General features: G+C 51.8%; 1 protein-coding gene across 1 annotated transcript in view; it reads right to left on the bottom strand.

Moving 5' to 3' along the window:
* Nucleotides 1–294: 294 nt before the first annotated feature.
* The window catches only part of LOC142257491 (glycophorin-C-like), a 94,222-nt gene continuing 67,578 nt past the window's right edge, over nt 295–26,938 (bottom strand). The window contains exons 3-4 of the mRNA XM_075329628.1: nt 6,669–6,713; nt 295–1,233 (exon numbers count right to left, since the gene is read on the bottom strand). Coding sequence (XP_075185743.1) covers nt 1,037–1,233; nt 6,669–6,713 — 242 coding nt within the window. The 3' untranslated portion in view covers nt 295–1,036. The remainder of the gene's footprint in view (nt 1,234–6,668; nt 6,714–26,938) is intronic.

Here is a 26,938-nt window from a genome sequence, read left to right on the forward strand (position 1 = left end):
GTGGCAATCCTCCAGGGGTCAGGGGTCCCCCATGGACGTGGGTCCCCTGAAAGAGACCGTACCCACTCGGGCAATTTGGTTCTGGACTAGGGCAAGGGGTGCTGCCCACTTCTTAGGGGCAGCATCAGGGCCAGGTTGTTTGGGCGGGGGGAGAGTGGAAGCCGTTACCGTTAATCAAAGACAAACGTTTAGTAACATTAAAATAAAGTGCCTCCCGTTATGGGAAGTTTATAAAGAATGCTTGTGTTTTATATGTGTTTTACCGTTTTCTATTTTTCTAGTTGTGAAAATAAAACCGGTGATGGACGAGCAGCCCGCGGACGGTCTGCATTTAACCAAGCGGGAATGTGGCACCCTGGACAAGCCAGGACGTCACAGGTACTACAACAACACACCCTACACCCCGGTTAGGAACACCGAAGTCAAACACAAACCCTTGTTGCCTTCCTTCAGGGACTGATGTCCACACCAGGTGGGGCGGAGCCAGGCGGTTGGCTTTCACACGTCGCTGCTGGCTGGGGGCTGGTCACTGCTCAGATCTGCCTGATTGACAGCTCACCAGCGACCATGTAGCGACACACCAGCGATCCTGACCAGGTCATATCGCTGGTGGGATCGCTGGAGCGTCGCTAAAGTGTGACGGCACCCTAACTCTTGGCTGTGTAAATGGAACAGTCAACAATACAGCATGTAATCTCATGAATACAGTGTGCTAGTGCATGTTTTAGGTATAATGATGATTTTTTCATGTTGTTGTTTTTTATTAATAAGTGGAATTGTTTCAGCTTTCAATGAGGCCATTAAGAATAGGTGATTAATTCCTCGACTCTCGGCTCCATGGTGAACCGTCCACCTCGGCAGCCGCATAGTCTTGTAGAGGGACATTCTTGGTGTCAGATTTTCCAGTACATAATCCAGACGGTTAGTGATGCTCCCCCTGATATATATTGTGAAGTATTTGCTAACACATATAACATACAGATGTGGGGTAAATCCCCATTTTGGGGGGGATAGTCACAATAGTGCTGGATCTCACTCAGATGAAATACTCCTTCTTTGATTCGGACACTGCGTCCTGCAGGGATGGGTCACTTGTTAATGCGGTGTCAGAGTTTTCTGCAAATTCCGATCCTTTCTCCTCGTTAGTGATGTACGTCCCTTTATGTCGGTACAGGTAACGGAGAAGGACTATGGCTAGAGCTACAACCACGATGACCACAGCAGCCACAATGCCTGGGAAGAAAATAGTTACATGTTAGTGTTCCCCTCATTGTCTCTCCCCTCCACTCTTGCTCCATCTTCATCCATTTTATGCCTATCTTACTGATCTTCCTTCTTCTGCTTTGTGAATAGCACTTTTCCTGCCTCCTTGCGTACCGATCCGCATCCGGAGCTATCAGTTCTTTCATATCACAGTTGTGGCGCCCCTGAGGCTTCAGTCGCCACAGGGTACTACACCTCATGGATACGGAGGAGGTCATCGCCGGTAACTCCACCGCAATGCACTAAAACACACAGTTAGATGCCCTCTCACTGGGACTGGGCTAAGGTAGAGACATTGGAGGGTAACCATCACTAATGTAGTGGACCTTCTGCTCACTAGTTCAGGAACCCGGGGGAAAGAGCTAAACACGGGGTAGCAAGGCGACACACACACAAGGAGTCTAGTCTAGGACACAGAACTGGTGAGACGCAGTAGGACACGGACACTGAGCGAAGAGCTAATAGCTCCCTCAGGGCTAGCGCCAACCTCAGGGTGTGGAGCCCTAGGCTGGTGGACACTTCAAGTCCCGCCAGCGGAATCCGCAGAGGATTCCAAGTCTTCTGGCCCACACACAGATCCCGGAACCTCCCCGGGGCCTAACTCTATCTTTGGAGAACTGCAACACCCGAGCTGCGTCACCATCTACCCCAGAAGAGAGAGGAGACTTCCCGCAGCGGCGGCTAATACCTGGCCGCACACCACAGGTGGCGTCACAAATGACTACTCCCATCATCCCCATCTTTATTGAAAACGACAGGGTTGCAGAACCGGGCCAGACCAATGTGACATCCCCAAACCGGCCCGGTGACGGGTAGCCCTCCCCCTAAAACCCCATGGACGTGTGGCACCCTGGACAAGCCAGGACGTCACAGGTACTGCAACAACACACCCTACACCCTGGTTAGGAACACCGAAGTCAAACACAAACCCTTGTTGCCTTCCTTCAGGGACTGATGTCCACACCAGGTGGGGCGGAGCCAGGCGGTTGGCTCCACCCACCGAGGAGTTCACAGTCCTGGAGGCGGGAAAAGGAGAGCAGAACAGTTTGAGGAGTTGTAGAGTGAGGAAGTAGTAGTGGAGGAACTGTCTGACCGTGTCCGGGTACGTGGCCCGGGCACCTGACAGCAAGGTTGGCAGACGGTGGTGACCGTCTGCAGGAGAGGCCGATTGACGTACAACCGTAACGACCGGGGACGGGCGGTGGCCCGCCGGTACCGGATCGGGGAGCGAAGAGAGGCCAGCACCATCCGGCAGGGCCTACGGACCCCGACCAGGCTAGGAGTCGCCGTAAACCCGGTCAAATCCGTCAGCGACGGGAACCTCCGGGGTTTCCCAGCAGTAAAGATCCGACTGAAAGCAACCGTCCAAACCGTGAGGGAGATAAAGCTACCGCCAGAGCTAGAGCTCCCAGGGCCAGAGCCTGCTGGCAAAGGAAAGGCTCCCCTAGTCAACATATCGCTGGGGAGCGGGCTATCAGTGGGAAGCCATTGGGGCCGAGAACAAAACACCAGTGCAGGGAGAGACAGTTACCGCTAACCTACCGGGAGTGACCGCCGCAGCCGTCTGTGGGACTCGTCCATCCAGCCGTTTGTTTTACAAGAGACTCCGTGTGCGTTACTGGCTGAGTAAGTACCACAGTGCCTTCTGGCACTGCGCTGCCCCGCGACCCTGCACCTAGCCAGGCCCCACATCCCACCTTCCGACCTTCACCACTGGGCCCCGGGACCACCAAAACCCCCCTACCCACGGAGGGGAGAAAACATCTCAGCTGCTCCCTGTCAACGCTCCCGGGATCCCCGCACAGAGCAGCGGTGGAGTCCCAACCTCACCACAAACCGTGGGTGGCGTCACGGACAATATCCCTACACCAAACCACCCCTTTCACTCACGGGCGAGGAGCGCCGCTCGAGTCCCCGGGATCCGGCCCACCTCTCGAGCCACCGACCGTGCAAGCAGCCGCAGTAGCCGGACCCGAGCAGTGAGTGAGCACAGCGCCCTCCCCGCCCGCGACAACTTGGCGTCACGAACAGGATCTTACAGCTCTGCCGTCTGGTAGAGGTGCGCCTTGTGTCCCGCCGGAGGTGTCCAGCCGAAAATTTTCGGAAGCCGCCATATTGGGCGCGAAAAGTCCCCGCTCGAGCGTCTTCCCGAGCAGTGGAGGCGCAAAAGCCGAGGCTCCGCCCCTGAAGAGGAGGTGACGGAAAGACAAGGGGGGACGGATGGCGGCTGGCCGCATGTAGCCCGCGGCTATAAAAGCAGGGACGCCAGGACCCTGCGGCCATCTTTTGGTTCCTGGAAGAGTCCGCCGCAGCGATGCACCAACTGTCCCGAAGCACCGTAGCCCCCGCGCCCGGGACCGCGGCGTGGGTGGAGGTCCGGACCGCTCAGCTACAACAACGGCTGCAGATCCGTGTGCAGCTCCTCTTGGAAGAGTGGGAGGCCGACATGGCGGACGTGGTGGCGGCCATACGGAGACGCGAGGTGGAGGGAGTTCTGGAAGAGCGGGTAAGTGACCCACGCCCCTGCACCGCTAGCGGGTCGGTCATCGCGGCTGAGGGGCCCGGTCTACACCCGCTCGCCCTGCTACCTCCCCCGCTACCCGTGTTGGCTGCTGCTGCCCTGTCACTAGGCCCGCAACCACCGCAATCGGTAGCGGCACCCAGCCACTCCGCCCAAGCGGACCGACCTGCAGCCGAGGCCCGTGACCGTCCGGAACCTCTTCCTTTGAAGAAGCCGAAAGCTGAGCCCGTCAGCGGAGATGCACCAGAGGCACCTGTAGAGGCCGCACCCGGACCAGAACCGACTCCGCCAGCTTGTTAAGTGCAGGAAGAGACGGCAGTCGTTCGGGAGAAGATCCCTGTGCCCATCCCCCACGCCTCGGCTGGGGCTGCGCCGGGTCGCCGCTGCGAGGCAACACCCCAGGCCATGACACCGTGGGACCTGCCACCCAGAACACCAGTAGTGGGCAGTGTGAAGGAGGTCTCGCGGGGCCCGACCCGCGCGCAGGGGCCCACCGTAGCCCCCTATTGGGACAGGGAACAGACACCGCTGGGACAAGAGATCGCCGAGAGGGAAAAGAGGAAGACCGAGCTGGTGGCCCGCACAATAACGGAGAAAGAGAATCTCCACAGGGCCACCTTCCGAGTGCGGGGCCCGAGGTACGAAGGGCAAGTGAGGAGGTTCGACGTCCGTAGAGGATACGGCTTCATTTTCGAACCGGGCCTGGAGGCCGAAATTTTCATAGCCCGAAGGGACGTGAACGACCACCTGCCAGAGGATCACCCGGGCCGCAACCTGCTCCCCGGCGACCTTGTTAATTATACCCGGCACTGCGGGGAGAGGGGCTGGTTTGCCCTGGACGCTAGGCTGAGAGGAGGCCAGGAGCCTCAAGCACCAGCCCAGCCCCCTCCCCCGCCAGGTGGAGTGGATCCGAAGTAATGGCAGCGGTCCTCCGCCGCAAGTGTCCCCGTTGGGACCCCCAGCACCGTTGTGATGTTCTTGTTTGTTGTTAAATGTTTGAATGATAGGATTGAATCAACCGAAGAAGTTTATCAGATTGACACCGTGATTGAACCGGCCGTTGCCGGCAACTAGTCCCCGTTGGAACTTTCTGCAACCGTTGCGTAAGGAACTTCTTACGGACAAGCCCGAGAACTTGCAGGGCAACCACAAAGTTAGTGGAGTGTAAATAAATTGTTGGCTTGATACCGTGACCGCCTCCGGAAAGGCTGATTTGGGAGGATGGGCCTGGAGGAAATGGATGGCCCAGGCCCGCCACTACCGTAACCGGTGGCAATCCTCCAGGGGTCAGGGGTCCCCCATGGACGTGGGTCCCCTGAAAGAGACCGTACCCACTCGGGCAATTTGGTTCTGGACTAGGGCAAGGGGTGCTGCCCACTTCTTAGGGGCAGCATCAGGGCCAGGTTGTTTGGGCGGGGGGAGAGTGGAAGCCGTTACCGTTAATCAAAGACAAACGTTTAGTAACGTTAAAATAAAGTGCCTCCCGTTATGGGAAGTTTATAAAGAATGCTTGTGTTTTATATGTGTTTTACCGTTTTCTATTTTTCTAGTTGTGAAAATAAAACCGGTGATGGACGAGCAGCCCGCGGACGGTCTGCATTTAACCAAGCGGGAATGTGGCACCCTGGACAAGCCAGGACGTCACAGGTACTACAACAACACACCCTACACCCCGGTTAGGAACACCGAAGTCAAACACAAACCCTTGTTGCCTTCCTTCAGGGACTGATGTCCACACCAGGTGGGGCGGAGCCAGGCGGTTGGCTCCACCCACCGAGGAGTTCACAGTCCTGGAGGTGGGAAAAGGAGAGCAGAACAGTTTGAGGAGTTGTAGAGTGAGGAAGTAGTAGTGGAGGAACTGACTGACCGTGTCCGGGTACGTGGCCCGGGCACCTGACAGCAAGGTTGGCAGACGGTGGTGACCGTCTGCAGGAGAGGCCGATTGACGTACAACCGTAAGGACCGGGGACGGGCGGTGGCCCGCCGGTACCGGATTGGGGAGCGAAGAGAGGCCAGTACCATCCGGCAGGGCCTACGGACCCCGACCAGGCTAGGAGTCGCCGTAAAACCGGTCAAATCCGTCAGCGACGGGAACCTCTGGGGTTTCCCAGCAGTAAAGACCCGACTGAAGGCAACCGTCCAAACCGTGAGGGAGATAAAGCTACCGCCAGAGCTAGAGCTCCCAGGGCCAGAGCCTGCGGGCAAAGGAAGGGCTCCCCTAGTCAACATACCGCTGGGGAGCGGGCTATCAGTGGGAAGCCACTGGGGCCGAGAACAAAACACCGGTGCAGGGAGAGACAGTTACCGCTAACCTACCGGGAGTGACCGCCGCAGCCGTCTGTGGGACTCGTCCATCCAGCCATTTGTTTTACAAGAGACTCCGTGTGCGTTACTGGCTGAGTAAGTACCACAGTGCCGTCTGCCACTGCGCTGCCCCGCGACCCTGCACCCGGCCAGGCCCCACATCCCACCTTCCAACCTTCACCACCGGGCCCCGGGACCACCAAAACCCCCCCTACCCACAGAGGGGAGAAAACATCTCAGCTGCTCCCTGTCAACGCTCCCAGGATCCCCGTACAGAGCAGCGGTGGTGACCCAACCTCACCACAAACCGTGGGTGGCATCACGGACAATATCCCTACACCAAATCACCCCTTTCACTCATGGGCGAGGAGCGCCGCTCGAGTCCCCGGGATCCGGCCCACCGCTCGAGCCACCGACCGAGTGAGCAGCAGCAGCGCCGGACCCGAGCAGTGGGTGAGCGCAGCGCCCTCCCCGCCCGCGACAGACGCATCACAGTCATCTTACAAAGTTTGAAGAAATGAAATACTGGACTCCCACATTGGATCATCCACGATTTTGCTACTAGAATCACATTTCTTACCCCCAATGATGGCGGCATCGGTTCCACTGCTGGATATTTCAGGAGCTGTGAACACATCAGAAAAAAATAAGTGTACATCTTCACTACGTACATTCCTGAATTGTTAAAAAAAAAAAAAGAAAAATACATAGTATAGTATATAGTGTATATATGATCAGGTATAGTATATAGTGTATATATGATCAGGTATAGTATATACTGTATATATGATCAGGTATAGTATATAGTGTATATATGATCAGGTATAGTATATAGTGTATATATGATCAGGTATAGTATATAGTGTATATATGATCAGGTATAGTATATAGTGCATATATGATCAGGTATAGTAGATAGTGTATATATGATCAGGTATAGTATATAGTGTATATATGATCAGGTATAGTATATAGTGTATATATGATCAGGTATAGTATATAGTGCATATATGATCAGGTATAGTAGATAGTGTATATATGATCAGGTATAGTATATAGTGTATATATGATCAGGTATAGTATATAGTGCATATATGATCAGGTATAGTATATAGTGTATATATGATCAGGTATAGTATATACTGTATATATGATCAGGTATAGTATATAGTGTATATATGATCAGGTATAGTATATAGTGTATATATGATCAGGTATAGTATATAGTGCATATATGATCAGGTATAGTAGATAGTGTATATATGATCAGGTATAGTATATAGTGTATATATGATCAGGTATAGTATATACTGTATATATGATCAGGTATAGTATATAGTGTATATATGATCAGGTATAGTATATAGTGTATATATGATCAGGTATAGTATATAGTGCATATATGATCAGGTATAGTAGATAGTGTATATATGATCAGGTATAGTATATAGTGTATATATGATCAGGTATAGTATATAGTGCATATATGATCAGGTATAGTAGATAGTGTATATATGATCAGGTATAGTATATAGTGTATATATGATCAGGTATAGTATATAGTGTATATATGATCAGGTATAGTATATAGTGCATATATGATCAGGTATAGTAGATAGTGTATATATGATCAGGTATAGTATATAGTGTATATATGATCAGGATTCGTACACATGGGAATCAAAGGATGTAGCATCTAATTTAGCCTGAGGAAATGACGGCTCCTCCTGGGACGTTTGTCCTCCGGTCACTATTGCATTTCCTTACTGCGCTCATCTCCGTGTATTTATCCTGTCGGTCACTTTTAGGCATTGTTTTCCTTCCACTTCCTGCTGTCTGCTTTGTGTAAATGCACAGCATTCATAGTAATTGCCATCAAGCGGTCTTTATATGGGGTGTCCTTTTAACCTGTTCCCGTTTTGGCAATTTGGTAATGCTTTTGTTGAACAGGTTTTAGCTTATCCCAAATTACATCTACCAGGAAAGAGGTAGCCTTAAATCAACAATGTATAGGTATTTTTTATACCTGTGATGAGAGAATACAAGTCATTTTGTATTCTATAGAAACCATCTTGTCTTATAACTGAATGATGTCATAAGGTTCAGCTAAGTGTCACATTTCCACACACACCCCTGCGGCTCTTATTAGTTCATGGTAATTTCTTTGTTTGAGGTACTATATAAGCTGGTCACATATTGTAATAAAATAGATGCTCTCAGAACACCATACTAGCGTGTGTGCTGTATTGATTTCTCCAAGCGCTTGTAAAACAAATCTTATTATTTTGGAGTTCCAATGGCATAGACGGAGTGAATTTCACTCTCATATCCAAGCCTATAATATAAGGACATTTATTCGACATGAACACTTTTAAGCCTCCCTTCTGCATCATTTTCCCTTCTGTCATACTTGCTCTTCATCTTGCACCACTAATGTCTATCTTTTGGCCCTTCTCGTCTAGTCTCTGCCTTCCTTCTTGTCCCTCTTTTCCGTCCTCCCCTCCGCTCTCTGCCTTTCTTCTTGTCCCTCTTTTCCGTCCTCCCCTCCGCTCTCTGCCTTCCTTCTTGTCCCTCTTTTCCGTCCTCCCCTCCGCTCTCTGCCTTCCTTCTTGTCCCTCTTTTCCGTCCTCCCCTCCGCTCTCTGCCTTCCTTCTTGTCCCTCTTTTCCATCCTCCTCTCCACTCTCTGCCTTCCTTCTTGTCCCTCTTTTCCGTCCTCCCCTTCGCTCTCTGCCTTCCTTCTTGTCCCTCTTTTCCGTCCTCCCCTCCGCTCTCTGCCTTCCTTCTTGTCCCTCTTTTCCGCCCTCCCCTCCGCTCTCTGCCTTCCTTCTTGTCCCTCTTTTCCGTCCTCCCCTCCGCTCTCTGCCTTCCTTCTTGTCCCTCTTTTCCATCCTCCTCTCCACTCTCTGCCTTCCTTCTTGTCCCTCTTTTCCGTCCTCCCCTCCGCTCTCTGCCTTCCTTCTTGTCCCTCTTTTCCGTCCTCCCCTCCGCTATCTGCCTTCCTTCTTGTCCCTCTTTTCCGTCCTCCTCTCCACTCTCTGCCTTCCTTCTTGTCCCTCTTTTCCGTCCTCCTCTCCACTCTCTGCCTTCCTTCTTGTCCCTCTTTTCCGTCCTCCTCTCCACTCTCTGCTTTCCTTCTTGTCCCTCTTTTCCGTCCTCCTCTCCACTCTCTGCCTTCCTTCTTGTCCCTCTTTTCCGTCCTCCTCTCCACTCTCTGCCTTCCTTCTTGTCCCTCTTTTCCGTCCTCCTCTCCACTCTCTGCCTTCCTTCTTGTCCCTCTTTTCCGTCCTCCTCTTCACTCTTTGCCTTCCTTCTTGTCCCTCTTTTCCGTCCTCCTCTCCACTCTCTGCCTTCCTTCTTGTCCCTCTTTTCCGTCCTCCTCTCCACTCTCTGCCTTCCTTCTTGTCCCTCTTTTCCGTCCTCCTCTCCACTCTCTGCCTTCCTTCTTGTCCCTCTTTTCCGTCCTCCTCTTCACTCTTTGCCTTCCTTCTTGTCCCTCTTTTCCGTCCTCCTCTCCACTCTCTGCCTTCCTCCTTGTCCCTCTTTTCCGTCCTCCTCTCCACTCTTTGCCTTACTTCTTGTCCCTCTTTTCCGTCCTCCTCTCCACTCTCTGCCTTCCTTCTTGTCCCTCTTTTCCGTCCTCCTCTCCACTCTTTGCCTTCCTTCTTGTCCCTCTTTTCCGTCCTCCTCTCCACTCTCTGCCTTCCTTCTTGTTCCTCTTTTCCGTCCTCCTCTCCACTCTCTGCCTTCCTTCTTGTCCCTCTTTTCCGTCCTCCTCTCCACTCTCTGCCTTCCTTCTTGTCCCTCTTTTCCGTCCTCCTCTCCACTCTCTGCCTTCCTTCTTGTCCCTCTTTTCCGTCCTCCTCTCAGCTCTCTGCCTTCCTTCTTGTCCCTCTTTTCCATCCTCCCCTCCGCTCTCTGCCTTCCTTCTTGTCCCTCTTTTCCGTCCTCCTCTCCTCTCTCTGCCTTCCTTCTTGTCCCTCTTTTCCGTCCTCCCCTCCGCTCTCTGCCTTCCTTCTTGTCCCTCTTTTCCGTCCTCCTCTCCACTCTTTGCCTTCCTTCTTGTCCCTCTTTTCCGTCCTCCTCTCCACTCTTTGCCTTCCTTCTTGTCCCTCTTTTCCGTCCTCCTCTCCACTCTTTGCCTTCCTTCTTGTCCCTCTTTTCCGTCCTCCGCTCTCTGCCTTCCTTCTTGTCCCTCTTTTCCGTCCTCCTCTCCACTCTTTGCCTTCCTTCTTGTCCCTTTTTTCCGTCCTCCTCTCCCCTCTCTGCCTTCCTTCTTGTCCCTCTTTTCCATCCTCCTCTCCACTCTTTGCCTTCCTTCTTGTCCCTCTTTTCCGTCCTCCTCTCCACTCTTTGCCTTCCTTCTTGTCCCTCTTTTCTGTCCTCCGCTCTCTGCCTTCCTTCTTGTCCCTCTTTTCCGTCCTCCTCTCCACTCTTTGCCTTCCTTCTTGTCCCTCTTTTCCGTCCTCCTCTCCACTCTCTGCCTTCCTTCTTGTCCCTCTTTTCCGTCCTCCTCTCCACTCTCTGCCTTCTTGTCCCTCTTTTCCGTCCTCCCCTCTGCTTTTTGCCTTCCTTCTTGTCCCTCTTTTCCATCCTCCCCTCCGCTCTCTGCCTTCCTTCTTGTCCCTCTTTTCCGTCCTCCTCTCCACTCTTTGCCTTCCTTCTTGTCCCTATTTTCCGTCCTCCCCTCCACTCTCTGCCTTCCTTCTTGTCCCTCTTTTGCGTCCTCCCCTCCGCTCTCTGCCTTCCTTCTTGTCCCTCTTTTCCATCCTTCTCTCCACTCTCTGCCTTCCTTCTTGTCCCTCTTTTCCATCCTCGTCTCCACTCTCTGCCTTCCTTCTTGTCCCTCTTTTCCATCCTCCCCTCTGCTCTTTGCCTTCCTTCTTGTCCCTCTTTTCCATCCTCCCCTCCACTCTCTGCCTTCCTTCTTGTCCCTCTTTTCCATCCTCCTCTCCACTCTCTGCCTTCCTTCTTGTCCCTCTTTTCCGTCCTCCCCTCTGCTCTTTGCCTTCCTTCTTGTCCCTCTTTTCCGTCCTCCTCTCCACTCTTTGCCTTCCTTCTTGTCCCTATTTTCCGTCCTCCCCTCCACTCTCTGCCTTCCTTCTTGTCCCTCTTTTGCGTCCTTCCCTCCGCTCTCTGCCTTCCTTCTTGTCCCTCTTTTGCGTCCTCCTCTCCACTCTCTGCCTTCTTGTCCCTGTTTTCCGTCCTCCTCTCCACTCTCTGCCTTCCTTCTTGTCCCTCTTTTCCATCCTCCTCTCCACTCTCTGCCTTCCTTCTTGTCCCTCTTTTCCGTCCTCCCCTCTGCTCTTTGCCTTCCTTCTTGTCCCTCTTTTCCATCCTCCCCTCCGCTCTCTGCCTTCCTTCTTGTCCCTCTTTTCCGTCCTCCTCTCCACTCTTTGCCTTCCTTCTTGTCCCTCTTTTCCGTCCTCCCCTCTGCTCTTTGACTTCCTTCTTGTCCCTCTTTTCCATCCTCCCCTCCGCTCTCTGCCTTCCTTCTTGTCCCTCTTTTCCGTCCTCCTCTCCACTCTCTGCCTTCCTTCTTGTCCCTCTTTTCCGTCCTCCTCTCCGCTCTCTGCCTTCCTTCTTGTCCCTCTTTTCCGTCCTCCTCTCCGCTCTCTGCCTTCCTTCTTGTCCCTCTTTTACGTCCTCCGCTCTCTGCCTTCCTTCTTGTCCCTCTTTTCCATCCTCCTCTCCACTCTCTGCCTTCCTTCTTGTCCGTTTTCCGTCCTCCTCTCCACTTTCTGCCTTCCTTCTTGTCCCTCTTTTCCGTCCTCCTCTCCACTCTCTGCCTTCTTGTGCCTCTTTTCCGTCCTCCCCTCCGCTCTCTGCCTTCCTTCTTGTCCCTCTTTTCCGTCCTCCTCTCCACTCTCTGCCTTCCTTCTTGTCCCTCTTTTCCGTCCTCCTCTCCACTCTCTGCCTTCCTTCTTGTCCCTCTTTTCCGTCCTCCTCTCCACTCTCTGCCTTCCTTCTTGTCCCTCTTTTCCGTCCTCCTCTCCACTCTCTGCCTTCCTTCTTGTCCCTCTTTTCCGTCCTCCTCTCCACTCTCTGCCTTCCTTCTTGTCCCTCTTTTCCGTCCTCCTCTCCACTCTTTGCCTTCCTTCTTGTCCCTCTTTTCCGTCCTCCTCTCCACTCTCTGCCTTCCTTCTTGTCCCTCTTTTCCGTCCTCCTCTCCACTCTTTGCCTTCCTTCTTGTCCCTCTTTTCCGTCCTCCTCTCCACTCTCTGCCTTCCTTCTTGTCCCTCTTTTCCGTCCTCCTCTCCACTCTCTGCCTTCCTTCTTGTCCCTCTTTTCCGTCCTCCTCTCCACTCTTTGCCTTCCTTCTTGTCCCTCTTTTCCATCCTCCTCTCCACTCTTTGCCTTCCTTCTTGTCCCTCTTTTCCGTCCTCCTCTCCACTCTCTGCCTTCCTTCTTGTCCCTCTTTTCCGTCCTCCTCTCCACTCTCTGCCTTCCTTCTTGTCCCTCTTTTCTGTCCTCCTCTCCACTCTCTGCCTTCCTTCTTGTCCCTGTTTTCCGTCCTTCTCTCCACTCTCTGCCTTCCTTCTTGTCCCTCTTTTCCGTCCTCCTCTCCACTCTCTGCCTTCCTTCTTGTCCCTCTTTTCCGTCCTCCTCTCCACTCTCTGCCTTCCTTCTTGTCCCTCTTTTCCGTCCTCCTCTCCACTCTCTGCCTTCCTTCTTGTCCCTCTTTTCTGTCCTCCTCTCCACTCTCTGCCTTCCTTCTTGTCCCTCTTTTCCGTCCTCCTCTCCACTCTTTGCCTTCCTTCTTGTCCCTCTTTTCCGTCCTCCTCTCCACTCTCTGCCTTCCTTCTTGTCCCTCTTTTCCGTCCTCCTCTCCACTCTTTGCCTTCCTTCTTGTCCCTCTTTTCCGTCCTCCTCTCCACTCTCTGCCTTCCTTCTTGTCCCTCTTTTCCGTCCTCCTCTCCACTCTCTGCCTTCCTTCTTGTCCCTCTTTTCCGTCCTCCTCTCCACTCTCTGCCTTCCTTCTTGTCCCTCTTTTCCGTCCTCCTCTCCACTCTCTGCCTTCCTTCTTGTCCCTCTTTTCCGTCCTCCTCTCCACTCTCTGCCTTCCTTCTTGTCCCTCTTTTCCGTCCTCCTCTCCACTCTCTGCCTTCCTTCTTGTCCCTCTTTTCCGTCCTCCTCTCCACTCTTTGCCTTCCTTCTTGTCCCTCTTTTCCATCCTCCTCTCCACTCTTTGCCTTCCTTCTTGTCCCTCTTTTCCGTCCTCCTCTCCACTCTCTGCCTTCCTTCTTGTCCCTCTTTTCCGTCCTCCTCTCCACTCTCTGCCTTCCTTCTTGTCCCTCTTTTCCGTCCTCCTCTCCACTCTTTGCCTTCCTTCTTGTCCCTCTTTTCCATCCTCCTCTCCACTCTTTGCCTTCCTTCTTGTCCCTCTTTTCCGTCCTCCTCTCCACTCTCTGCCTTCCTTCTTGTCCCTCTTTTCCGTCCTCCTCTCCACTCTCTGCCTTCCTTCTTGTCCCTCTTTTCCGTCCTCCTCTCCACTCTCTGCCTTCCTTCTTGTCCCTCTTTTCCGTCCTCCTCTCCACTCTCTGCCTTCCTTCTTGTCCCTCTTTTCCGTCCTCCTCTCCACTCTCTGCCTTCCTTCTTGTCCCTCTTTTCCGTCCTCCTCTCCACTCTCTGCCTTCCTTCTTGTCCCTCTTTTCCGTCCTCCCCTCCACTCTCTGCCTTCCTTCTTGTCCCTCTTTTCCGTCCTCCGCTCTCTGCCTTCCTTCTTGTCCCTCTTTTCCATCCTCCCCTCCGCTCTCTGCCTTCCTTCTTGTCCCTCTTTTCCGTCCTCCTCTCCGCTCTCTGCCTTCCTTCTTGTCCCTCTTTTCCATCCTCCCCTCCGCTCTCTGCCTTCCTTCTTGTCCCTCTTTTCCGTCCTCCTCTCCCCTCTCTGCCTTCCTTCTTGTCCCTCTTTTCCGTCCTCCCCTCCGCTCTCTGCCTTCCTTCTTGTCCCTCTTTTCCGTCCTCCTCTCCACTCTTTGCCTTCCTTCTTGTCCCTCTTTTCCGTCCTCCTCTCCACTCTTTGCCTTCCTTCTTGTCCCTCTTTTCCGTCCTCCGCTCTCTGCCTTCCTTCTTGTCCCTCTTTTCCGTCCTCCTCACCACTCTTTGCCTTCCTTCTTGTCCCTTTTTTCCGTCCTCCTCTCCCCTCTCTGCCTTCCTTCTTGTCCCTCTTTTCCGTCCTCCTCTCCACTCTTTGCCTTCCTTCTTGTCCCTCTTTTCCGTCCTCCTCTCCACTCTTTGCCTTCCTTCTTGTCCCTCTTTTCCGTCCTCCGCTCTCTGCCTTCCTTCTTGTCCCTCTTTTCCGTCCTCCTCTCCACTCTTTGCCTTCCTTCTTGTCCCTCTTTTCCGTCCTCCTCTCCACTCTTTGCCTTCCTTCTTGTCCCTCTTTTCCGTCCTCCGCTCTCTGCCTTCCTTCTTGTCCCTCTTTTCCGTCCTCCTCTCCACTCTTTGCCTTCCTTCTTGTCCCTCTTTTCCATCCTCCTCTCCACTCTCTGCCTTCCTTCTTGTCCCTCTTTTCCATCCTCCCCTCCGCTCTCTGCCTTCCTTCTTGTCCCTCTTTTCCGTCCTCCTCTCCACTCTTTGCCTTCCTTCTTGTCCCTATTTTCCGTCCTCCCCTCCACTCTTTGCCTTCCTTCTTGTCCCTCTTTTGCGTCCTCCCCTCCGCTCTCTGCTTTCCTTCTTGTCCCTCTTTTCCATCCTCCTCTCCACTCTCTGCCTTCCTTCTTGTCCCTCTTTTCCATCCTCCTCTCCACTCTCTGCCTTCCTTCTTGTCCCTCTTTTCCGTCCTCCCCTCTGCTCTTTGCCTTCCTTCTTGTCCCTCTTTTCCATCCTCCTCTCCGCTCTCTGTCTTCCTTCTTGTCCCTCTTTTCCGTCCTCCTCTCCACTCTTTGCCTTCCTTCTTGTCCCTCTTTTCCGTCCTCCTCTCCACTCTCTGCCTTCCTTCTTGTCCCTCTTTTCCGTCCTCCCCTCTGCTCTTTGCCTTCCTTCTTGTCCCTCTTTTCCATCCATCCCTCCGCTCTCTGCCTTCCTTCTTGTCCCTCTTTTCCGTCCTCCACTCCACTCTCTGCCTTCCTTCTTGTCCCTCTTTTCCGTCCTCCTCTCCACTCTCTGCCTTCTTGTCCCTGTTTTCCGTGCTCCTCTCCATTCTCTGCCTTCCTTCTTGTCCCTCTTTTCCGTCCTCCTCTCCACTCTTTGCCTTCCTTCTTGTCCCTATTTTCCGTCCTCCCCTCCACTCTCTGCCTTCCTTCTTGTCCCTCTTTTGCGTCCTCCCCTCCGCTCTCTGCCTTCCTTCTTGTCCCTCTTTTGCGTCCTCCTCTCCACTCTCTGCCTTCCTTCTTGTCCCTCTTTTCCGTCCTCTCCACTCTCTGCCTTCTTGTCCCTGTTTTCCGTCCTCCTCTCCACTCTCTGCCTTCCTTCTTGTCCCTCTTTTCCATCCTCCTCTCCACTCTCTGCCTTCCTTCTTGTCCCTCTTTTCCGTCCTCCCCTCTGCTCTTTGCCTTCCTTCTTGTCCCTCTTTTCCATCCTCCCCTCCGCTCTCTGCCTTCCTTCTTGTCCCTCTTTTCCGTCCTCCTCTCCACTCTTTGCCTTCCTTCTTGTCCCTCTTTTCCGTCCTCCTCTCCACTCTCTGCCTTCCTTCTTGTCCCTCTTTTCCGTCCTCCCCTCTGCTCTTTGACTTCCTTCTTGTCCCTCTTTTCCATCCTCCCCTCGGCTCTCTGCCTTCCTTCTTGTCCCTCTTTTCCGTCCTCCTCTCCGCTCTCTGCCTTCCTTCTTGTCCCTCTTTTACGTCCTCCTCTCCGCTCTCTGCCTTCTTTCTTGTCCCTCTTTTCCATCCTCCTCTCCACTCTCTGCCTTCCTTCTTGTCCCTCTTTTCCGTCCTCATCTCCACTCTCTGCCTTCCTTCTTGTCCCTCTTTTCCGTCCTCCTCTCCACTCTCTGCCTTCTTTCTTGTCCCTGTTTTCCGTCCTCCTCTCCACTCTCTGCCTTCCTTCTTGTCCCTCTTTTCCGTCCTCCTCTCCACTCTCTGCCTTCCTTCTTGTCCCTCTTTTCCGTCCTCCTCTCCACTCTTTGCCTTCCTTCTTGTCCCTCTTTTCCGTCCTCCTCTCCACTCTCTGCCTTCTTGTCCCTGTTTTCCGTCCTCCTCTCCACTCTCTGCCTTCTTGTCCCTGTTTTCCGTCCTCCTCTCCACTCTCTGCCTTCTTGTCCCTGTTTTCCGTCCTCCCCTCCACTCTCTGCCTTCTTGTCCCTCTTTTCCGTCCTCCCCTCCACTCTCTGCCTTCCTTCTTGTCCCTCTTTTCCGTCCTCCCCTCCGCTCTTACGTCCAGCTCTTCTTTCCTCCCTTTCGTTCTCGCTTCTCCTCTTCTCCGTCGCCCCTCTGTTCCTGTACACAGCTGATAAACAGCTCAGCTCCTCCACATTTATAAGAAGCTGCTGGAAATAAAGTCAAGCCGGAGAGATAAGAGACCTGTTCCTGAGCCATTAAAAGCTAGGCTGCATTGTACACTCATGGAAGGGGGCTATGTCATTAGGAAAGAAAGCTCATTAAGTGAGGAAGGAAGCGAAAACTTGAAACTTAACCCCCTCGGTACAAGAACAATTGTCATCTGCATCTCTATCTGCTTGTTATGGTTCCAACATCTACAGCTAATGTACGAAGTTCAGCTCTGGAGCACAAACTTCTGCTCCAACAATAGTGTACGAGTACTGGAGGATTTAACATTCTGGAGAAGTGGTTCCTTATAATCCAATTTACCAATTTCGCCTCTTCGCTTGTTCGGTGGAGGATCCGGATATCTTCCTTCCAGTCTCTCGTGTTCTTTGTATTAGAATCTTAGTTAATAAGCAGAAGGTTTAGAAGACAATGAGTGTGGAGCTGGTCTAGTGCGGAGGCCGAGGGTGAGATGTTGTCTTCTCTTCGACGTCCTCCTCTGGGCACGGGGCCCTGCAGGCCTCACACAGCTTTCATTGAATTTAGACTAATAATTTTATGAACTAATAGAAAAAAAGACCCCTGGGATGTTTCATGTATTGAGCACAAAACCTCCATAGGAATTGGAAAATGAGCCTTTCCTAAGTCAGCGGCGGTTATCAGGAGCGGGCGATGGCATCCGGCAAACGACTAGACAATGGCAAGACATGTGACATTACCGGCAGTCGTGCGGCCCAGATTGTATCGGGATCCCGGTAATCTCTGCTCATGTAGAGATTATGTTATTTATTCATCAACTTATCACAATAAAGAGAAGAAACACAATACAATGTGATCATTACACTGCGAGCAACACAAGGGGCAGAGCAAGGGGGGGGGGCGTGTATACTAATGTGACTATACCTCCGGATCCAGCCTCATGAGCAGGGATATAACTGTGATAGCATAATACTGCCCCTATGTATATATATAATAACTACTATAATACAGTCCCTATGTATATATATATAATAACTACTATAATACTGCCCCTATGTATATATATATAACTACTATAATACTGCCCCTATGTATATATAACTATATTAATACTGCCCTTATGTACAAGAATATATCTACTATAATACTGCCCCTATGTACAAGAATATAACTACTATAATACTGCCCCCTATGTACAAGAATATAACTACTATAATACTGCCCCCTATGTACAAGAATATAACTACTATAATACTGCCCCTATGTACAAGAATATAACCACTATAATACTGCTCCTATATACAAGAATATAACTACTATAATACTGCCCCTATGTACAAGAATATAACTACTATATCACTGCCCCCTATGTACAAGAATATAACTACTATAATACTGCCCCTATGTACAAGAATATAACTACTATAATACTGCTCCTATGTACAAGAATATAACTAATATAATACTGCCCCCTATGTACAAGAATATAACTACTATAATACTGCTCCCTATGTACAAGAATATAACTACTATAATACTGCTCCTATGTACAAGAATATAACTACTATAATACTGCCCCCTATATACAAGAATATAACTACTATAATACTGCTCCTATGTACAAGAACATAACTACTATAATACTGCCCCTATGTACAAGAATAGAACTACTATAATACTGCCACTATGTACAAGAATATAACTACTATAATACTGCCCCTATGTACAAGAATAGAACTACTATAATACTGCCACTATGTACAAGAATATAACTACTATAATACTGCCTCCTATGTACAAGAATATAACTACTATAATACTGCCTCCTATGTACAAGAATAGAACTACTATAATACTGCCCCCTGTATACAAGAATATAACTACTATAATACTGCCCCTATGTACAAGAACATAACTACTATAATACTGCCCCTATGTACAAGAATATAACTACTATAATACTGCTCCTATGTACAAGAATATAACTACTATAATACTGCTCCCTCTGTACAAGAATATAACTACTATAATACTGCTCCTATATACAAGAATATAACTACTATAATACTGCCCCTATGTACAATAATATAACTACTATAATACTGCTCCTATGTACAAGAATATAACTACTATAATACTGCTCCTATGTACAAGAATATAACTACTATAATACTGCCCCTATGTACAAGAATATAACTACTATAATACTGCTCCTATGTACAAGAATATAACTACTATAATACTGCTCCTATATACAAGAATATAACTACTATAATACTGCCCCTATGTACAATAATATAACTACTATAATACTGCTCTTATGTACAAGAATATAACTACTATAATACTGCCCCTATGTACAAGAATATAACTACTATAATACTGCCCCTATGTACAGGAATATAACTACTATAATGCTGCTCCCTATATACAAGAATATAACTACTATAATACTGCCCCTATGTACAAGAATATAACTACTATAATACTGCCCCTATGTACAAGAATATAACTACTATAATACTGCTCCTATGTACAAGAATATAACTACTATAATACTGCCGCTATGTACAAGAATATAACTATTATAATACTGCCCCTATTTACAAGAATATAACTACTATAATACTGCCCCTATGTACAAGAATATAACTACTATAATACTGCCCCTATGTACAAGAATATAACTACTATAATACTGCTCCTATGTACAGGAATATAACTACTATAATACTGCCCCCTATGTACAAGAATATAACTACTATATCACTGCCCCTATGTACAAGAATATAACTACTATAATACTGCCGCTATGTACAAGAATATAACTATTATAATACTGCCCCTATGTACAAGAATATAACTACTATAATACTGCCCCTATGTACAAGAATATAACTACTATATCACTGCCCCTATGTACAAGAATATAACTACTATAATAGTGCCCCATATGTACAGGAATATAACTACTATAATACTGCCCCCTATGTACAAGAATATAACTACTATAATACTGCCGCTATGTACAAGAATATAACTATTATAATACTGCCCATATGTACAAGAATATAACTACTATAATACTGCTTCCTATGTACAAGAATATAACTACTATAATACTGCCCCTATGTACAAGAATATAACTACTATAATACTGCTCCTATGTACAAGAATATAACTACTATAATACTGCTCCTATGTACAGGAATATAACTACTATAATACTGCCCCCTATGTACAAGAATATAACTACTATAATCCTGCTCCTATGTACAAGAATATAACTACTATAATACTGCCCCATATGTACAAGAATATAACTACTATAATACTGCCCCTATGTACAAGAATAGAACTACTATAATACTGCCCCATATGTACAGGAATATAACTACTATAATACTGCCCCCTATGTACAAGAATATAACTACTATTATATGGCTGTTATGTACAATAATAATAATACTGCAATACTGGACTGTTGTGTCTTGCGGCTGTATGATATCAGTGTTGCTCTTGGTATTCTTGTGCGTTACACCTGCAGGAATCTCCAGGAACACAACACACGGTAACAATAGTGAAGCATGCGCGAGGTGAGGTGACAGGCGGGCGGCGGAGCGGCTGCTGTGTAATGTTGCGTGAGCAGGTGGCCTCTGCTGACAATACCGCACTGGCTGGAACTGGGACTTGGAATTTAGAAAGACATTATCACGATGTTTCCTGTTATCTTACCCATAAGTATCAGGATAAAATATGACCTGATGTGTTAGGACCTGAGCTCACTGCGCACATGGCCGCACATAGCTGTCCTACATATCCGGTGATGTGTCACTTACTGTCTGCTTGCTGTAGTTTTGAAAAATGCACTGATTTATCAGCAGAGATTGTCACGAGAGGACTAGGTGTTTTGTGCCATGCAGTCCTCCATATACATGAGCTCCTCTGTGTAAACTCATCACTGATTGTGTCACCATCATCTCCCTGCATGTAGAGACTAGTGACAGCATTTGGACTGGAGACTCTCATCTGGCTCTCTTCTTTAAATAGTGGTGTATCCCAGCATTCCCTGCTGAAGATACAAAGCCATTTGTGTCCTGGCCGCCTTTGAGGAAGGTTCTGCTAGTCTAGTTCCCATGCTCAGGCGGCTATATCCTTTTGTTTGTTCAATTTCCCCATTTGTCTTTGTTTCCCTGGTGTGTTGCTAGTGCAGCGGTGAGGTCTAGTGAACCCCACCTGCCCCTCACTAGTCAGGGTTACTATAGGGCTTTTATAGGGTCTCAGGTTCCTGTTTGGTAACAGTTGCGGAGACTGTATAGAGACTGGTGAGGAGAGAAGGGACAGTTGCTGGGGAAGTTAGAAGGTGCCCACCTACCCCAGTTCCAGGGTCTGCTATTACTTTGGTGCCGCCCCTTTTCATGTATTTTTGTTGTGCATCAGACGCATGGAGGTCTTAACACACCCCGCCACGCTTCCTACACCCGGCAACCGTGACAGATTGGCAGCTTTTTACCTATGCTAAGTGTACAAAGAAGGCTGCCAATCAATGGTGTGGGAGGGGTTACACAGCTCAGTATTCAGAGATCTGCAGCAGATAAAACACTGATTTAATCATAACTGCAGCAGGTGGGCCAATAAGTGATACATGGTTGGAATCAGGGTCTCTGTCCCTATATCAGATGGGGAGCAAAAACCTCATGAGATTCCCTTAAAGTTAAATTGGAATAAGGGCGCACAAACTGAGGTGGATTCAAGAATATGACCCCATATCTGACCCTCAGCGCCAGCTCTCCTGACACACTCATTTCTGCAGCGCCATACACTCTGGTTGGAAGCACGCTCGGCTCTGCTGTATCTGACAGTCTCGGACGTATTGCAGCTGATGATTATTCTATGTATTATCAATGATATCCATTCTTCCTAGGTGATGGTCACGCTGAAGAATTGGGAGTTGCCTGTTCTCTTTTCAGCACGGAGAGGACGACCTGTGATTCCATCGAGACCGTCTCTAACCTTTTTTTTTTTAATATTTATCTGAACCCAGCCCTGTGCATATTTTCCATTTGCGCAAAACCCAAAATTTCAATCAAATACAATGTCTTCTGCTACAGTGTGGTTCTATGAGGGCTTGGGTATCATCCAATATCACCTCCCATAATCATCCAGCTTTCTTAGGCTCCTGCAGGGGAAATCTATCCAGTCAGGAGGATTTACACTTCTCAAATCAGTGTATGACTAGAAAGACTCTAAAAGATTGGAAGATATCCAAAATGTCTCATACATCTCTGCCAGATATGATCATCCAGCTCCCTCTGATTCCCAAAAAGCAGTAATCCGGAGCTGAAATCCCTTACAATTATATCTATATATATAATTGCCTTATTCTGTCTGTCTGTCTTGCTCCAAAATATGTCCTTACCGTGACATGTCCTTACGGTGACAAACAGCGGATTGGCCGCTGGGCTCGCCATGGCCCCGCCCCCCCCGCACGGATTGGCCGCTCGCCTCGCCTCAGGTCCGCCCCCCCACCCGCACGGATTGGCCATGTCCTTACGGTGACAAACAGCTGTGATTGTGTGAGCGCGTATGTGCGATATCGTCTGTGTGTGTGCGATCGGATGTGTGAGTGTCGGCAGAGGAGCACGGCGTGCAGCACAGCTGCTGGGACCGCCCATCGGTGGGCACAGGGAGAAGTGGGGTGTGTGTGTGATTGTATGCGATCAGATGTGTGCATGTATACTGTCTGATGTGTGACTGTGGAGCACGATGGGGGGTGCACAGCATGGGGGATGGAGCACGATGGGGGGTGCGCAGCATGGGGCATGGAGCACGATGGGGAGTGCGCAGCATAGGGGATGGAGCACGATGGGGAGTGCGCAGCATGGGAGATGGAGCACTATGGGGAGTGCGCAGCATGGGGGATGGAGCACGATGGGGGGTGCGCAGCATGGGGCATGGAGCACGATGGGGGGTGCGCAGCATGGGGCATGGAGCACGATGGGGAGTGCGCAGCATGGGGGATGGAGCACGATGGGGGGTGCACAGCATGGGGCATGGAGCACGATGGGGAGTGCGCAGCATGGGGGATGGAGCACGATGGGGAGTGCGCAGCATGGGGCATGGAGCACGATGGGGAGTGCGCAGCATGGGACATGGAGCACGATGGGGAGTGCGCAGCATGGGAGATGGAGCACGATGGGGGGTGCGCAGCATGGGGCATGGAGCACGATGGGGGGTGCGCAGCATGGGGCATGGAGCACGATGGGGAGTGCGCAGCATGGGGGATGGAGAACGATGGGGGGTGCGCAGCATGGGGCATGGAGCACGATGGGGAGTGCGCAGCATGAGAGATGGAGCACAATGGGGAGTGCGCAGCATGGGAGATGGAGCACGATGGGGGGTGCGCAGCATGGGGCATGGAGCACGATGGGGAGTGCGCAGCATGGGGGATGGAGCACGATGGGAAGTGCGCAGCATGGGGGATGGAGCACGATGGGGGGTGCGCAGCATGGGGGATGGAGCACGATGGGGGGTGCGCAGCATGGGAGATGGAGCACGATGGGGAGTGCGCAGCATGGGTGATGGAGCACGTTTGGGAGTGCGCAGCATGGGGGATGGAGCACGATGGGGAATGCGCAGCATGGGGGATGGAGCACAATGAGGAGTGCGCAGCATGGGGGATGGAGCAAGATGGGGGGTGCGCAGCATGGGAGATGGAGCACGATGGGGGGTGCGCAGCATGGGGCATGGAGCACGATGGGGAGTGCGCAGCATGGGGGATGGAGCACGATGGGGAGTGCGCAGCATGGGGGATGGAGCACGATGGGGGGTGCGCAGCATGGGGGATGGAGCACGATGGGGGGTGCGCAGCATGGGGGATGGAGCACGTTTGGGAGTGCGCAGCATGGGGGATGGAGCACGATGGGGAATGCGCAGCATGGGGGATGGAGCACAATGGGGAGTGCGCAGCATGGGGGATGGAGCAAGATGGGGGGTGCGCAGCATGGGGGATGGAGCACGATGGGGGGTACGCAGCATGGGGGATGGAGCACGTTTGGGAGTGCGCAGCTTGGGGCATAGAGCACGATGGGGAGTGCGCAGCATGGGGGATGGAGCACGATGGGGAGTGCGCAGCATGGGGGATGGAGCACGTTTGGGATTGCGCAGCATGGGGGATGGAGCACGATGGGGAATGCGCAGCATGGGGGATGGAGCACGATGGGGAATGCGCAGCATGGGGGATGGAGCACGATGGGGAGTACGCAGCATGGGGGATGGAGCACGATGGGGAGTGCGCAGCATGGGGGATGGAGCACGATGGGGGGTGCGCAGCATGGGGGATGGAGCACGATGGGGGGTGCGCAGCATGGGAGATGGAGCACGATGGGGGGTGCGCAGCATGGGGGATGGAGCAAGATGGGGGGTGCGCAGCATGGGGGATGGAGCACGATGGGGGGTGCGCAGCAAGGGGAATGGAGCACGTTTGGGAGTGCGCAGCTTGGGGGATAGAGCACGATGGGGAGTGCGCAGCATGGGGGATGGAGCACGTTTGGGAGTGCGCAGCTTGGGGGATAGAGCACGATGGGGAGTGCGCAGCATGGGGGATGGAGCACGATGGGGAGTGCGCAGCATGGGGGATGGAGCACGTTTGGGATTGCGCAGCATGGGGGATGGAGCACGATGGGGAATGCGCAGCATGGGGGATGGAGCACGATGGGGAATGCGCAGCATGGGGGATGGAGCACGATGGGGAGTACGCAGCATGGGGGATGGAGCACGATGGGGAGTGCGCAGCATGGGGGATGGAGCACGATGGGGGGTGCGCAGCATGGGGGATGGAGCACGATGGGGGGTGCGCAGCATGGGAGATGGAGCACGATGGGGGGTGCGCAGCATGGGGGATGGAGCAAGATGGGGGGTGCGCAGCATGGGGGATGGAGCACGATGGGGGGTGCGCAGCAAGGGGAATGGAGCACGTTTGGGAGTGCGCAGCTTGGGGGATAGAGCACGATGGGGAGTGCGCAGCATGGGGGATGGAGCACGATGGGGAGTGCGCAGCATGGGGGATGGAGCACGTTTGGCATTGCGCAGCATGGGGGATGGAGCACGATGGGGAATACGCAGCATGGGGGATGGAGCACGATGGGGAATGCGCAGCATGGGGGATGGAGCACGATGGGGAGTACGCAGCATGGGGGATGGAGCACGATGGGGAGTGCGCAGCATGGGGGATGGAGCACGATGGGGGGTGCGCAGCATGGGGGATGGAGCACGATGGGGGGTGCGCAGCATGGGAGATGGAGCACAATGGGGAATGCGCAGCATGGGGATGGAGCACGATGGGGAGTACACAGCATGGGGGATGGAGCACGATGGGGAGTGCGCAGCATGGGGGATGGAGCACGATGGGGGGTACGCAGCATGGGGGATGGAGCACGTTTGGGAGTGCGCAGCTTGGGGGATCGAGCACGATGGGGAGTGCGCAGCATGGGTGATGGAGCACGATGGGGAGTGCGCAGCATGGGGGATGGAGCACGTTTGGGATTGCGCAGCATGGGGGATGGAGCACGATGGGGAATGCGCAGCATGGGGGATGGAGCACGATGGGAAATGCGCAGCATGGGGGATGGAGCACGATGGGGAGTACGCAGCATGGGGGATGGAGCACGATGGGGAGTACGCAGCATGGGGGATGGAGCACAATGGGGAGTGGGGATGGAGCACGATGGGGGGTGCGCAGCATGGGGGATGGAGCACGATGGGGGTGCGCAGCATGGGGTATGGAGCACGATGGGGGGTGCACACCTCCCCCCAAAACACACACACACACACATTGCCACAACATTGGCACAACACACCACACACACACTGGGAACCACAAACACTGCCCCACACACACAGACAACGCCGCACACACACAACACCCAACACACAAACACCGCGGCACACACAAATATACGCACATACCGCACAACACACACATTGCACAAAACATCCCTCCCCCCAAAACACACACACACACCCCACACCCACACAAACCGCGCAACTCACACACACAACGCTACAGACACACAGCGCTCCACAAATAACGACACACAACGCAACACACAAACAACACCGCTCTCACCCCCCGCCACACCCAGACAACACCCAGAACATGTACAGCCCCTACACAAACACTTGGTAACTACACACAACAACATCTATATATATAACAAAAATCATACATTAACTACACAATACGTAAATTCTAGAATACCCGATGCGTAGAATCGGGCCACCTTCTAGTATATATATATTTATTTATACTAGCTGTAGTACCCGGCGTTGCCCGGGATAGTAACTGTCTCTCTCCCAGTCTCTGTCTGTCACCCTCTGTCTCTCTGTGTCTGTCTCTTTCCCTGTCTGTGTCTGTCTTTGTCTGTCTCTTTCCCTTTCTCTGTCCCTATATTTTTCTCTGTCTGTGTCCCTATCTGTTTGTTTCCCTGTCTGTCTGTTTCTGTGACGCCCTGGCAAAACCAGGTAGTCACACAGTTGAGGCCCCCGCACAACACCTTTCCCACACAGGGTTAAACCAGCCGACCTGAAACCATAGTCACCCCCCTTAGGGTAGGACAGACACACCAGTGGGCGGGACCAGGCGGACGGAGAATGCCCACCTAGAGGTCTAGAGAACCCGGGGCGGGAAAACAGAGAGTCTTGGCTTATTTCAAGTTCAGAGAGGAAGTTAGAGTTTGGAAGTGCGAAGGTCAAGCTGACAGGTGCCGGGGTTGGAGCCCTGGTGCCTTGGCTAGGTGGCAGACAGTAGTCAGAGCCAGCAGGAGACAAAAAGACGGCTGCCGGAGATCTGAGGTGGACCAGGACAGGGTAGTGGCCCGCCGGTACCGACACCGGAGAACCGACCCGGAAACCGTACACAAGTGGGTACTTAGACCCAGAAGCCAGAACCGGCCCCAACGGCCTAGCTAATTAACCAATTGATGGCAGGATTTTAGGTCCTGTCCCAACCAAAGTCCCGAAAAGTGACAACCACCCACCGAGAGATAGGGCATCCGCCAGGGCCCGGTAGATCCCACGGGTCAGCGTCGACGGGCACGGCTCCCCAGAAAAGAACCAGGAGCGGACTTCGCGTTACACACAGGGAGGTCCATTTGAGAGAAACACAAAGTGCAGAGGAGAGGACCACTGACTACTAGCCCGGGTGTGGGACCAGATACACCCGTAAGCGGAGGTCGGCTACCATCACCTTGGTTTACCAAAAGACGTTGTATTTATTGTCTCCATGCTTCGGTGCAGCCTCATCCAGAACCAGGACCACTGAACTGTAAGTGTGCTGAAACCTGCAACCCTGCACAACACTGGGCCCCGGGGCATCCATCCCTACCCACAGAGGGGTTAACATCCAGCTGCCATCACATCTCCCCCGGGTATCCCATAACAGCAGCGGTG

The sequence above is a fragment of the Anomaloglossus baeobatrachus genome, chromosome 12 (assembly GCF_048569485.1).
Source record: "Anomaloglossus baeobatrachus isolate aAnoBae1 chromosome 12, aAnoBae1.hap1, whole genome shotgun sequence".
Classification (NCBI taxonomy): domain Eukaryota; kingdom Metazoa; phylum Chordata; class Amphibia; order Anura; family Aromobatidae; genus Anomaloglossus; species Anomaloglossus baeobatrachus.